Source organism: Colletotrichum graminicola (genome assembly GCF_000149035.1).
Source record: "Colletotrichum graminicola M1.001 genomic scaffold supercont1.29, whole genome shotgun sequence".
In the NCBI taxonomy this organism is placed as follows: domain Eukaryota; kingdom Fungi; phylum Ascomycota; class Sordariomycetes; order Glomerellales; family Glomerellaceae; genus Colletotrichum; species Colletotrichum graminicola.
This window is the reverse complement of record NW_007361033.1, coordinates 449,044-461,097: the sequence shown is the minus strand read 5'-3', so window position 1 is coordinate 461,097 and position 12,054 is coordinate 449,044. Positions and strand designations below refer to the sequence as shown.

The following is a 12,054-nucleotide window of genomic DNA, read 5'->3' as shown; positions in this document are numbered from 1 at the left end:
CTGCACGCTTTGGGGTATAAAGCTTCACCTTGTGTGGAGACACAAGCGCGGAAGAGGAATGCGGGGAAAGCTTAGGTGGGTTGAGTGACGGAGAAAAGGGATGGGGGAGATCGGAGTAGCGGATGAGGCGTGTGCGTCTGCGAGTGTAGGACCAGACCAGGTGCGGGCATGCTTAGCCTGCACGGGGTCGGTGACCGGTGACATGCCCAGGAGGAAACTAATAGTCATTTATCTCGTAACGGCATGTCGGGCATCTCAGGCCTTCGTACTCTATGGACAATGGGCCAAAGCCTGCTCGACATGACAGGCCCTCACACATTTGCAGCACATACACGCGCGCGCGCACACACGTCCTCGCCGCGCGCCGAGGGGGAAGGATAGAAAGAAAGAGAGAGAGAGAGAGAGAGAGCATCACAGCTTGCCGGCGGCGTTGAGCGCCTTGTCGCCGTCGACAAGGACGCACCAGCCCTCGCCGCCGCGGGTGCCGCCGCCGAAGCCGGCGACGACGGCCTCGAAGGCGCCGTCGGCGCGGGCGAAGGCGAGGACCTCGTCGTCAAAGGTGCCGGGCTGTAGCCAGACGGCGGGGACGCCGAGGCTCTTGGCCTCGCGCAGCACCTGGAGGGTCGCGGGCGGCGGGGTGATGACGGAGACGGCCGTCTCCTTGGGGCTGGGGAGGGCGGAGAGGTTAGGGATGGCCGGGTGGTCCTTGCCGAGGGCGTTGACGGTGCCGGCGGTCGGGTTGACGGGGATGGCGGGGATGTCGTGGTCGAGGTACCAGGCGAAGACTGCGGGGTTTTGGGTCAGTTGAGGAGATGCGAGGGCGAGGGCGGGGACGGTGTGAGGGGTGGGTGGTTTTTAGTGAGTGTGAGTGTGAGTGTGAGTGAAGTGAAGTGAGCTGGAGCAGAGTGAATGAGTGAATGAGTGAATGAATGGATGAGTGAGCTTGAGGCGAGTGAGCGTGAAAGCGTTGGTACGGCAACTTCATGTGTGAGACGGCGATTACAGGGGCAGGGACGGGGAGGGCCACGCACTCTTATGGCCGAACTTGGCGGGGTTGGAGCTGGCGCCCACGACGGCGAAGAACTTTGACGAGAAGAAGACCCGGGCGGCGGCTTCGGTGGTCATGTCGGGCACTAGTGTCGGCGCGGGGCAATGTTCTGAGATACTATATGCCTTGCGGGCACGGAAAGGGACGAAGAGCGAGGGAGACGGAGATGAGGTAGGAAGGGTGGTGGTGGGCGAGGGGAGGCACGCGCGGCGGCTCGGAGCTTTCAAATGGTTTCTTGGGACGTCAGTCACGCGGTGGGGGAACGGGCCGAGGTCGCCGAGGGGCGCTCGGTGGAGGCTACGGCCCAAGGCGCGGAAATGGTGTCGGTCGCCGACGGCGCGACGTGGTGATTGGCGCTGAGGGCCGCGGCTATACTGCAATGCCGTCTGGCGCGTGTTCCTGGTTCTGGTCTGGTGTTGTTGCGCCTCTCGAGGGGCATCATGAGGCCTTTGGCTGGTTCACGGATGATGAAGAGGGCCTGGCCTGGCCTAGCCTGGCCTGGGGTTTGGGTTGCCGTGATCCGAGACGTAATGATCTGGGACGATCCGAGAGCTGGGGATAAAAACAACAGCCGCCGCCGCCTATTTTCCTTTGAGTACAGTGTGGCGGCAAACATTACACATCATTGAGAAATCATTGGCCGACTACTGATTACCAGCCTTGGCAATCCGGTACTTGTCTCTGTCACTACAACACCGCAGCTTATCACGCTTACACGACCGAGACGATGTCTGTCTTTGCGTAAGTCTCGGAATCATGACACTGTCACAGGTGCATACACACACACACACACACACACACACACACACGCATGGTCTTGTCATGTGATACGGACACCACAAGTCTCACGAGATGACGAAGCTGACCCGAGAACGAACAGGCGATCGACGTTTTCCGCCGCCGGCTACGCGGCGTTCCGCCCGTCCTACCCGGCGTCGCTCTTTAAAATGCTGCTGGCGTACCACAAGCCGTCGTCGGCCAACGGCACGGCGCTGGACCTGGGGTGCGGGCACGGGGTCATCGCGCGCGAGCTGGCGCCGCACTTTGGGCGGGTGATGGCTGTCGACCCGAGCGCGGGCATGGTCAAGCAGGCGTCCGAATCGACGCGGGACCCCAAGATCACGTTCCGACAGGGGAGCGCGGAGGACCTGTCGTTCGTGGGCGACGGGACGGTGGACCTCGCGATAGCAGGGCAGTCGGCGCACTGGTTCGACTACAAGCGAGCGTGGCCGGAGCTCGGGCGAGTGGTGTGCGGGGGCGGCACGCTGGCGTTCTGGGGGTATAAGGACAACATCCTCGTGGGGTTCCCGGCGGTGAACGAGATCCTGGAGCACTTTCTCTACGGCGAGGGGGAGGCGGCGCCGGGCAGCGGGTGGGAGACGATGGAGCGGTACTGGGAGAAGCCGGGGCGGCAGATGCTGCGGGACAACCTGGAGGCTGTGGTGCCGCCGGCGTCGGAGTGGACGGCGGTAAGGCGGATCGTGTACAACCCGGACCGGCGGATGGCGCAGGTCGGGACGGGGCCGGAGGCGGAGGCGGCGTGGCAGCGCAAGAAGCTCAAGCTGGGCGAGTTCGAGGGCTACGTGCACACGTTCAGCGCGTACATTGGGTGGAGGGACGCGCACCCGGAAGTGAAGAGCCGGGCGGAGGGCGGGGAGGGCGACATAGCGGACCTGCTGTTTGATCGGCTGCTCGAGGCGGTGCCGGAATGGAAGGCCAAGGGGGACAAGTGGCGGGAGGTGGAGGTCGAGGCGGTTTGGGGCACGGTTGTGATCCTGGCCAAGAGGAGGTGAGGATCGTGGCGGTAGTGTTGTGTCAGGGTTATATTTGGCGGGAACAAGGATGATGCAAAGTTTGTCGAGCAAGAGAGAGAAAGTATGTGGGGGTGTGTGTGGGTGTGTGCGAGAGAGAGAGAGAGAGAGCGTGATAAAGAGCGTGATAAAGAGTAGCTGCGGCAGGGACGACGATGATGACTCGCAGGCGAGGGTTAGTCGGCACGAACCGCAACGTGCCAATTTGCGGCAGACCAGCGGCTTTGGACAGTCCAGTTACCTGTAACACACATGAAGAGCAATGGGCTTGAAGAGAGTTCGGCGCAACTCTGAGCTGGGTATTTTGGCAATCAAGGTTGGATAGCTGCGTCCACTAGGGAGTAATAAGTGCTATACGGATAAGATGACAATATATCCGTACGGAGTGAATACGGTGCGTGTCCACCGCCAAAGACAGACCCGCTTGGGCCCCAATGTCGTTGATTCATGGAGAGTTAGCCAGCCAAGGTAGCATGTGTGGGTAATGTACACGGGGAAATGTGGATGTATGTGTGATGTTTACGTGTGGTTGCCCCGTCAGGTGTCAGGGACGCTTACCGGCCGAGGGTTATCAAAGGCGAGAGAGGATGGATGGGATGCACTGTGTTTGCGACCTAGACCGCCAGTCCCAGTCCCAGTCCCGGACCGGACCCAATTCTTTTCAATAGTTGTCCTCCCAGTCAGTGTGGTATGGTGTGTGTGTGTGTGTGTGTGAGTGTTTGGTGTGCCTGCACACCGCCGCATGAATAACAGTGACTGGGAATGTCCATGGCCCCTTGACTTGAATAACTGTCCTGAATAAAAATAAAAAAATAAAAATAAAATAAAAAGTGAACACGGATAAAGGGAGCGAGGCAGGAGACAGGCGAGGGGGCAGAGAGAGAGCGGGCATAAAGTGTTCCGACCGTCAAACCGCAACCTCCGAGAAACATCATCACGAACCCGCCGCCGCCGTTTTTCTGTCCAAACCATTTCCTGTTTTCTGCGCTGCAAGAGAGAAAACGAAGATTGCTCCATCACCTCTTGTTTGTTTATCCTCGGTCAACAGCTCGCTTACCGTAACACACGCACTACACACCATCACAATGGTGAGTTTCAACCCCGTCTCCTCCCCTCTCTGCATTGCCCTCCCGCCCCTCGATTGCCTTGCTTTTTTGTTTTGTTTTGTTTTCTACGCCGCATGAAAGGAGACCCCGATCCGATGACGCCCTTCGTCCCCGTACCGCCGCCGGAATGTAAACAAAGGAAGGCCGGTGATTCCAGCCATTCAGTCAGCGGCTGCCCCCCCTATTTCCGCCCCCTATCGACGACCGAAAGAGGGAGAAAACCCCTCCCCCCCCTTTCCAAAAACCAGCGTTAGCGCCCGGATTGGTTCAGCGGCGAACCTTGCAGGAAGATGAGGGACAGACAGCGAGCAGCAAGGCACAAAGCAGCAAATGCAGTACCACCACCACCCGCTATCCAGTGGCAATGGCCAGTGGCTGTGGCTGGCTGTGCCAGGCTGTGGCAGCGACAGCACCGGCGCCGCCCATTCACCAGCCAACGGCATCAACCCAAACAACCAACGAACGAACGGAAACAGTGAGGCGGGGGGAAACGACGCTTGCTTTCCCGACCAGCGCCAGCCAGCCTGCCAAGCCAAGCAAACCAAGGCCAGGCGCAATTCAACCCGATCACGACACTTTCTCATCCTCGCACCATTTTTTTCTTCCCTTCCCACTTTGCAGCTGTCGTATCCATCCATCCATTCATCATCCGCCTGCTTCATCTCCCCCCTCGCGATACTTTTTCTGCTGCCCGCAACATTACACATTCTAGACACACATCATTCGCAATGGCTTCTAACCAATACGACGCTCAGGCTTCCACCAACTACAAGGAGGCCTTCTCCCTCTTCGACAAGCGTGGCAACGGCCGCGTTCCCGTCGATAGCTTGGGCGACCTGCTCCGCGCCTGCGGCCAGAACCCTACCCTGACCGAGATCCGCGACCTCGAGAAGAACATCGGAAGCGACTGTGAGCCTTGCCCCCCCCCCCCCCCGCCATGCCATCCGTGCCTTTCCAATCCGCCCATGACCAACCACGCCATCGCTTGTTGGTTGGATATCTCGCCGACTTGACCAGACACACGCGCTCGGAAGGGACTTGCACTAACCATTCTACTATTGCAGTCGACTTTGAGACGTTCCAGCGCATCCTCAACCGCCCCGGCGGCTTCCGCGACCCCGGCGAGCCCGAGGAGTACTGCCGCGGCTTCCAGGTCTTTGACAAAGACATGACGGGCTTCATCGGCGTAGGCCAGCTCAAGTACATCCTGACCAACCTCGGCGAGAAGATGACGGACGAAGAGGTCGACGAGCTGCTCAAGGCCGTCGACACGAGCTCCGGCCAGGTCAACTACACCGGTAGGTACCCCCTCCTCCGCTGCCGTCCCCGCCCATTGCTGACTGACGGCCATCATAGAGCTCGTGCGCACCATCCTCGCCAACTAGATTGCTCTCGCTCGATATCCTGGGGAGAAATGAGATACGATTCACGCGAGTTGGAGCGAGCGTTGTAGAACCACACAAGACAACGACGACGACGACGACGAAGAAGAAGACGAGAAGGTGACGGTGATGGAAAAGAGGATATTTTGCATGGCTGGCACGATGGGAATGGCGTTTGATTTTCGTTTGCGATTGCGTTATTCCGCTATTGTAGGGGGATTCGGGTATCCTGGAGTCGAGCTCTACAGCAGAGACTTTACAATGGATCATATACACAGCACTCACACACACACACACACACTTGTGCCGGGGCCGTGGAGGAACCGATACAAAAGAAATAAATACCATGATACCGAAATGAGGCCTTGTCATGACAGGGGTTGCAGTCGCCCATCTATCTGCAAATGTTGGATCAAGTCTTGGAGTCCCAAGGTATCTCTTGCTATGCTTCCCGCAGTAACTCCTATTGTAGGTTCGACTTGGATCATCATCTCGATGCCAGCAATGGCGATTCCATTCTCTACTGTCCGGCGCAGCCACATGTTGATCCACAATGTCGCACCACGGCGTGGCTCGTCTGCCCGGTAACAAAGGACCCCCCTCCCCCCTCCCCTTCGCCCAATACGTATAGGTGCCCCATATCTTATGTAAGCTCGCTCCTATCAGGCCATGTGTCCCGCACCCGGACCTGCAGGCCGCTAAAGGGTCCTCCTATCTGGGGCCCCAACACGCAGCTCCCCTGTCGGCCGCGTCGAAGAGACCGATAGACAGATATGGCCACCAAGGCTTTGAACGCTTCCTTTAAGGCCGACAGACTAGATAGTTTGATTTGAATACTCTAGCTGGGTCCAATGTTGGGTAGATCAGCATCCGTCATTGCCGTCGGGTACACGACATGCGTCAATTGAGACAACGAAACCCCGCTTCCTCCAGCGTCGAGTGTCGCAGCCCTGGGCGTCTTAGCGCCGGGAGCTCCCAGGCCCTCCGCGGCTGCTGCTGACGTGGACCGAGAGAACTCACTACCACCACTACCACCACCACCACCACCATACGCACTTACACACCCAGACCGCCAACCTTCAACAACTGACAGCTTAACGATTGGTAACCTCGCCACACACAATACACCACCAACCATCTGTACCACCTCTGCATCGACCCTGGTCCTGCAGCTCGCGACCCCTCCTTCCCCCCCTTCCCCCACCTCGACATCCTACAGACCCGACCGGCGAACCGTGTTTCGTCCAGTCATCCTGGCGTCGACCGCTTCCTCCAAGCGCCGCCTACCCCTCCTCTCCCTCACCTTCTTCCTCATCTTCCTCCTCACAGCTCTCATCCTGGCGGCCCCCAGAGCAATCCCGAGAATCACTTCTCTCTTCGCCCAGCTGCGCTTCAAACCAGTCCAGCTTCCTCTCTTCCCCACACCGGCTGCTTCGACCTACCGGCCCTTAGTGACCAGCGCCATGACGGTCCCCGATAAGTACAAGTCACCGCCCCAGGCGCCTCCCGTCTTCACCGGCACCAAGGAGTCCATCGTCGGCGACGCCAAGAAGATATGCGACCAGACCAGAGCTCTGCTCGACAAGATCGTCGCCGAGGTTCCCGCCGACAAGGCCGCCTTCGACAACGTCCTGCAGCCCATTGCCAGGGACGAGAACGAGAGCGGATTGTCGACGCGTATCCTGGGCTTCTACCAATATGTCTCGAGCGACGCCGCCCTCCGCGAAGCTTCGTCCCAGGCCGACACCATCATGGACGAGTTCGGCATCGAGGTCAACATGAGGGAGGATGTCTACAAGCTGATCGAGGCCCTCCACAACAAGAAGGACTCCGAGGGCCTCGATCCCGAGAGCCTGCGTTTGCTCGAGAAGGACTACAAGAACTACATCAAGATGGGTCTCGGTCTGCCTGCCGGCCCCCAGCGCGATCGCTTCAAGGAGATCAAGAAGCGCCTCAGCCAGATCCAGATCGAGTTCCAGAAGAACCTCAACGAGGAGAACGGCGGCATCTGGTTCACCCCTGAGGAGCTGGACGGTGTCCCCGAGGATGTCATTGACGGCCTGGAGAAGGGCACCGGCGAGAACGAGGGCAAGCTCAAGCTCTCCTTCAAGTACCCCGACCTGTTCCCGACCCTCAAGTTCGCCAAGAACGCCGAGACGAGGCGCAAGGTCTTCATCCAGAACGAGAACAAGTGCAACCAGAATGTCCCCCTGTTCAAGGAGGCCATCGTCCTTCGCGACGAGGCTGCCCGCATGCTCGGCTACCCCGACCACGCCTCCCTCCGCATCGAGGACAAGATGGCCAAGACCACAAAGACCGTCAACGACTTCTTGGCCGACCTCCGCTCCCGCCTGACCGCCGGTGGCGCCAAGGAGGTCCAACACCTCCTCGAGCTCAAGAAGGCCGATACCGAGGCCCGCGGCGTCGCCAACGACGGCAACTACTACCTCTGGGACCACAAGTTCTACGACCGCTTGATGATTGAGAAGGAGTACAGCATCGACGAGAACAAGATTGCCGAGTACTTCCCCATCACCTCCACCATTGCCGGCATGCTCAAGATCTTTGAGGAGCTGCTCGGCTTCGTCTTTGTCGAGCTGAAGCCCGAGGACCGCAAGGCCCTGAGCCCTACGGGCAAGGGCGAGGACATCGCCTGGCACGAGGATGTCATCATCTTCAGCGTCTGGGACGATGCATCCGAGGGTGAGGGCTTCGTCGGCTACCTGTACCTCGACTTGCACCCTCGCCAGGGCAAGTACGGCCACGCCGCCAACTTCAACCTGCAGCCTGGCTACCTGCAAGCGAACGGCTCGCGGAGGTACCCTGCCACGGCTCTGGTTTGCAACTTCAGCAAGCCTACGCCCAAGAAGCCCTCACTCCTCAAGCACGACGAGGTCGTCACGCTCTTCCACGAGCTGGGTCACGGTATCCACGACCTGGCCGGCCGCTGCACCTACAGCCGCTTCCACGGCACCAGCACCGTCCGGGACTTTGTCGAGGCGCCCTCGCAAATGCTGGAGAACTGGTGCTGGACCCCTAGCGTCATCAAGGCCCTCTCCCAGCACTACCAGACGGGCGAGAAGATCCCCGACGACCTCATCGAGAAGCAGATATCGACCAAGCACGTCAACGCCGCACTCTTCAATCTGCGCCAGCTCCACTTTGGCACCTTTGACATGACTGTCCACACTCCCAAAAGCCATGAGGAGATCAAGAACATGGACCTGTCGTCCGTCTACAACGAGCTTCGCGGCCAGATTGCCGGCATCAAGGGCCCCGAAGCTCAGGGCGAGAAGAGGTATGCTACGGCCCAACCTGACTGACTCATCCCATGACCAGCGCACTAACAGTCACAGCACATGGGGCAACGGACAAGCCTGCTTCGGCCACCTGATCGGAGGCTACGATGCCGGCTACTACGGCTACCTCTCGTCCGAGGTCTACTCGACCGACATGTTCTACTCCGTCTTCAAGGCCGACCCCATGAACGGCAAGGAGGGTCGCCGCTACAGGCACACCGTCCTGGAGAAGGGCGGCAGCCAGGAGGAGATGCTGACCCTGGAGCAGTTCCTCGGCCGCAAGCCCAGCACCGAATCCTTCTACAAGGAGCTGGGCATCCCGCAGTAAGGGCCCCCCGGTCGCTCGGCAGTTTGGAAGCACAGGACGGCGTCTGAATTGTATCTTGTAGTACCAGGTCACGACTGTGATTGATCCAGAGGGGGTTCCCCCTTTGAAGAAAGAAAAAAAAAGACATTGTTCAAAAGTTATTACTAATGCAAGGCACTTGGGTGATTGTTAAAGAAGGCAGTCGTGTATTTTCCGTGCTGCATATGTTGCGTGAACCTGCATCGTCTTTTTCCTTCTCTTCATCCGGTTTCTCTCTCTCTCCTCATCTGTCCTCTTCTCCAATTATCCAAACTCTACTCAGGATGAACGCTCTGTTGAAAGAAACGAAACGAAACGAAACGCATCTGTCTCTCTAGGGATCAGCACGGCGTAGAGCGTGGGCAGCCTCGTAGGGAGATCTAAGAGGCGGTCAAAGGGCGCGGAGCTGTAAGAACGCGGCGTGTGGGATCGGGACTCCATCTGGGGTCTCGGAAGATGATTTGTACGTTGCTCGACTTGCCTTCCTTTGCAGACCTCAGCACCACCCGCATTTCATCGCCCATTTCATCTTTTCTTTCTCCGACAAAACCACCAATCCATTTTCTATTCTAGTCTTTGTTACCGACAACCCCTGTGGCCGGCATACCGCCCTCGCTGCCAGCATTGCGAGCCCTCTCCTTGTTCTTCCTCGCCGACCACAGCGGCAGCAGCAGCAGCAACGATAGCATGGATACTGCCAAACGCTTGCTAATCGATGTGTCTTACCTAGTCTCATACATACTCCATCTTCCCTTCCTCAGATGAACAATCTTGTCTCATACTCTTCCGAGATCGGACCAGGGCCCTCCAGACACTGCAAAGCAAAAGCTAGAGAGAGAGTACAGGAACTCAAAAAACATACAACACCAGGTATTCGCTGGTCGTCACCGACCCAACTACTAATCCGGCCCTCACTGGCTTATCTATGGGAGAGCGGACGGGATCCCGAGTTCTCCAGTGGGTATGGTCGTATGTGATGGTTTGTCGGCTCTGATTAACTTATATCACAATGGGATGGACGACAACATGCTTGGGTACACTTCTGCCAAAGAGGGTATTTTCAGCTCAAGTCCACCAAGTCTCAGCATCCGATCCCTATTCCAACTATGTAGGCGACCAAGGCCTCTCCACGGTAAATAAACTGTACCACGACGTCTTGACTGTCGCACCCAGCAAACCTGCCGCCACACACCTCTCGGCAGGTACCTAGGTAGGCAGCAACACACCTTTGGTGGGTGGTTCTGCCGGGTAGCGTGTCTATTCTTCACTCCATCTCTCGCTCCTTCTTTCATCCCGTCTTTCAATCCATTGTTCAACCCATCTTCATTGTCCCACCAGAACGCCCCCGGGAACGAGATATATCCGGGGGGTTCCTTCCAACGCAGGGGTCATTATCTTCAGAAGGAGAACCTCGGTCTTCCTTCCACCCCAATTGCTTGAAAATGTGATACCTTGGCTCATCGGACTTTGGGTGACCCAAATGTCGAATTCCATGCTGGTCTTGAAGCTAATATGATGTCAATTGACTCACTGCAAAAGAATTTTTACATACCTTGATACGTGAATGGATGTCTCTGAGAACGGGGGGCACGGGTATCGTTCAGCTTGTGGTAAATAATATGGTTTGGAATCCCCTTTCGGTCGTCAAATCATCATGTACCGTTGCCCTGGATGCCATTTGGAATGTTGGTGTTGAGGCAACTTAGCATTCCGCTGGCCCCTCCTTGACGCCGAGCGCATTACGCCGCCGAACTTGTCAGATCTCTACAAAACTACTTTTCTGCTTTGAATTTTTTCACTTACTCGTTCTTTCTGACTTCCACATACCTCAGGCCTTGCTCAGATCTATCGACAATCCAAGGCCTTAGCTTCCCTAATTTTCCCCAGTGGTTTCCCCTGAGGGGCTACCGATTACGGGCCGAGATGGTATCTACGCCGGAGGAAATTGCCCGCAAGAACAAGAGAACCATTGAGGAGTAGGAAAATCCCGATTGCGCACCCGCCACCGGTACCAAAGCTAATGACAAGCAGCATCTTCAAGTCGAGGCAAGTCACTTTTCTCATCGGGCCAAACAGGGTTGAGTTCAACGTGCACCAGTACGCCTTCACGCGCCTGTCCGCGCCCCTCCGCGCCATGCTCGCCGAAGACGCGAAGGAGTCCGTGGAGGTCGGGGTGATCTGGGACGACGTCGAGCCCTCGACGTTCACCAGCCTGCTGGAGTATGCCTACACCGACAACTACTCGGTCCCCCGTCTCCCCAGGAAGAAGTCCGTCGCGACGGCTGCGGTGGTGCTGCCCAACCAGGCCGATCAAGGAGACGCCATCGACGAGGAGGACTGGTGGTCCGTCAGCTCAATCATGACCTGGATGATGGACAACGACGACCGGTTCGGCGATTGCACGCGGTTCGGCAAGTGGTGCTACGGTCGCAAGTACTTCGATACGGACTTCCCCGGCCCCCAGCCGTATTGGCACGATGAGCTCCAGCGGAGCGACTGCACCGGCCTCGCTACCATTTTCATGCTGCACGTTAAGCTCTACGCCCTCGCGGACCGGTACCGCTTTATGTCCCTCCGGGCCCTGTGCCTGCAGAGACTGCGCGAGAGCCTGGTCAACGTCGTTCTGCGGACCGAGTTTTGCGAGACGCTGGTCGAGATGCTCGCTTTTGCGTACGCGAACACGCCGCCGGGCGATGACCTCCGCATGATGCTCCTCAGGTACTGCATCTTTCAGATGAACCACCTCAAACGCCACGGATACTTGTACCAGCTGGTGCTGGAGATGCCGCCGCAGTTTGCGGCGGAGCTGCTGCTCGAGGTTCCTCAGGGATTGTGGGAGTCTGCGCTCTAGCGGGGGCCTGGGAGCAGACCAGGAAAGTGTGGATGGGTCATGGGTGATGAAAGGGACATTCTGGTCCCTTTGTGCAAGATGGCCCAGCTCTGGTAGCTATCGTGGACCGAATCTGCCGGTATTATAGCTTTTGGAAAACCATATTGGGTGGTTCGACCCAGTGTCGTTGGCGATGAAGGATGTGGGTTGTCTGGAGGTTCACGGGAGTTGC

The 12,054-nt window shown here is 57.9% G+C and overlaps 5 protein-coding genes and 1 non-coding gene across 6 annotated transcripts; 4 read left to right on the top strand and 2 right to left on the bottom strand.

Annotated features, from left to right (window-relative positions):
* Nucleotides 1-411: 411 nt before the first annotated feature.
* On the bottom strand, nucleotides 412-1,125 carry GLRG_07272 (CoA binding domain-containing protein; the record flags this gene model as incomplete). Its single annotated transcript, XM_008097957.1, has 2 exons — nucleotides 412-785; nucleotides 1,032-1,125. The coding sequence occupies 2 exons, from the start codon at nucleotides 1,123-1,125 to the stop codon at nucleotides 412-414; spliced, it is 468 nt and encodes a 155-aa protein (XP_008096148.1).
* Nucleotides 1,126-1,775: 650 nt separating this feature from the next.
* GLRG_07271 (methyltransferase domain-containing protein) lies at nucleotides 1,776-2,841 on the top strand (the record flags this gene model as incomplete). Its single annotated transcript, XM_008097956.1, has 2 exons — nucleotides 1,776-1,789; nucleotides 1,929-2,841. 2 exons carry the CDS (start codon nucleotides 1,776-1,778, stop codon nucleotides 2,839-2,841), a joined length of 927 nt encoding a protein of 308 aa, XP_008096147.1.
* Nucleotides 2,842-4,693: 1,852 nt separating this feature from the next.
* Nucleotides 4,694-5,350, top strand: GLRG_07270 (myosin regulatory light chain cdc4; the record flags this gene model as incomplete). Its single annotated transcript, XM_008097955.1, has 3 exons — nucleotides 4,694-4,874; nucleotides 5,030-5,263; nucleotides 5,322-5,350. 3 exons carry the CDS (start codon nucleotides 4,694-4,696, stop codon nucleotides 5,348-5,350), a joined length of 444 nt encoding a protein of 147 aa, XP_008096146.1.
* Nucleotides 5,351-6,810: 1,460 nt separating this feature from the next.
* On the top strand, nucleotides 6,811-8,974 carry GLRG_07269 (peptidase family M3; the record flags this gene model as incomplete). Its single annotated transcript, XM_008097954.1, has 2 exons — nucleotides 6,811-8,645; nucleotides 8,704-8,974. The coding sequence occupies 2 exons, from the start codon at nucleotides 6,811-6,813 to the stop codon at nucleotides 8,972-8,974; spliced, it is 2,106 nt and encodes a 701-aa protein (XP_008096145.1).
* Nucleotides 8,975-9,847: 873 nt separating this feature from the next.
* On the bottom strand, nucleotides 9,848-9,963 carry GLRG_12524. The gene has a single exon (XR_001139458.1). It is a non-coding gene; the product is annotated as a 5S ribosomal RNA (ribosomal RNA).
* A 1,049-nt stretch (nucleotides 9,964-11,012) lies between these two features.
* GLRG_07268 (uncharacterized protein) lies at nucleotides 11,013-11,843 on the top strand (the record flags this gene model as incomplete). The annotated part of the gene is made up of 1 exon (XM_008097953.1): nucleotides 11,013-11,843. One exon carries the CDS (start codon nucleotides 11,013-11,015, stop codon nucleotides 11,841-11,843), a length of 831 nt encoding a protein of 276 aa, XP_008096144.1.
* Nucleotides 11,844-12,054: the final 211 nt, after the last annotated feature.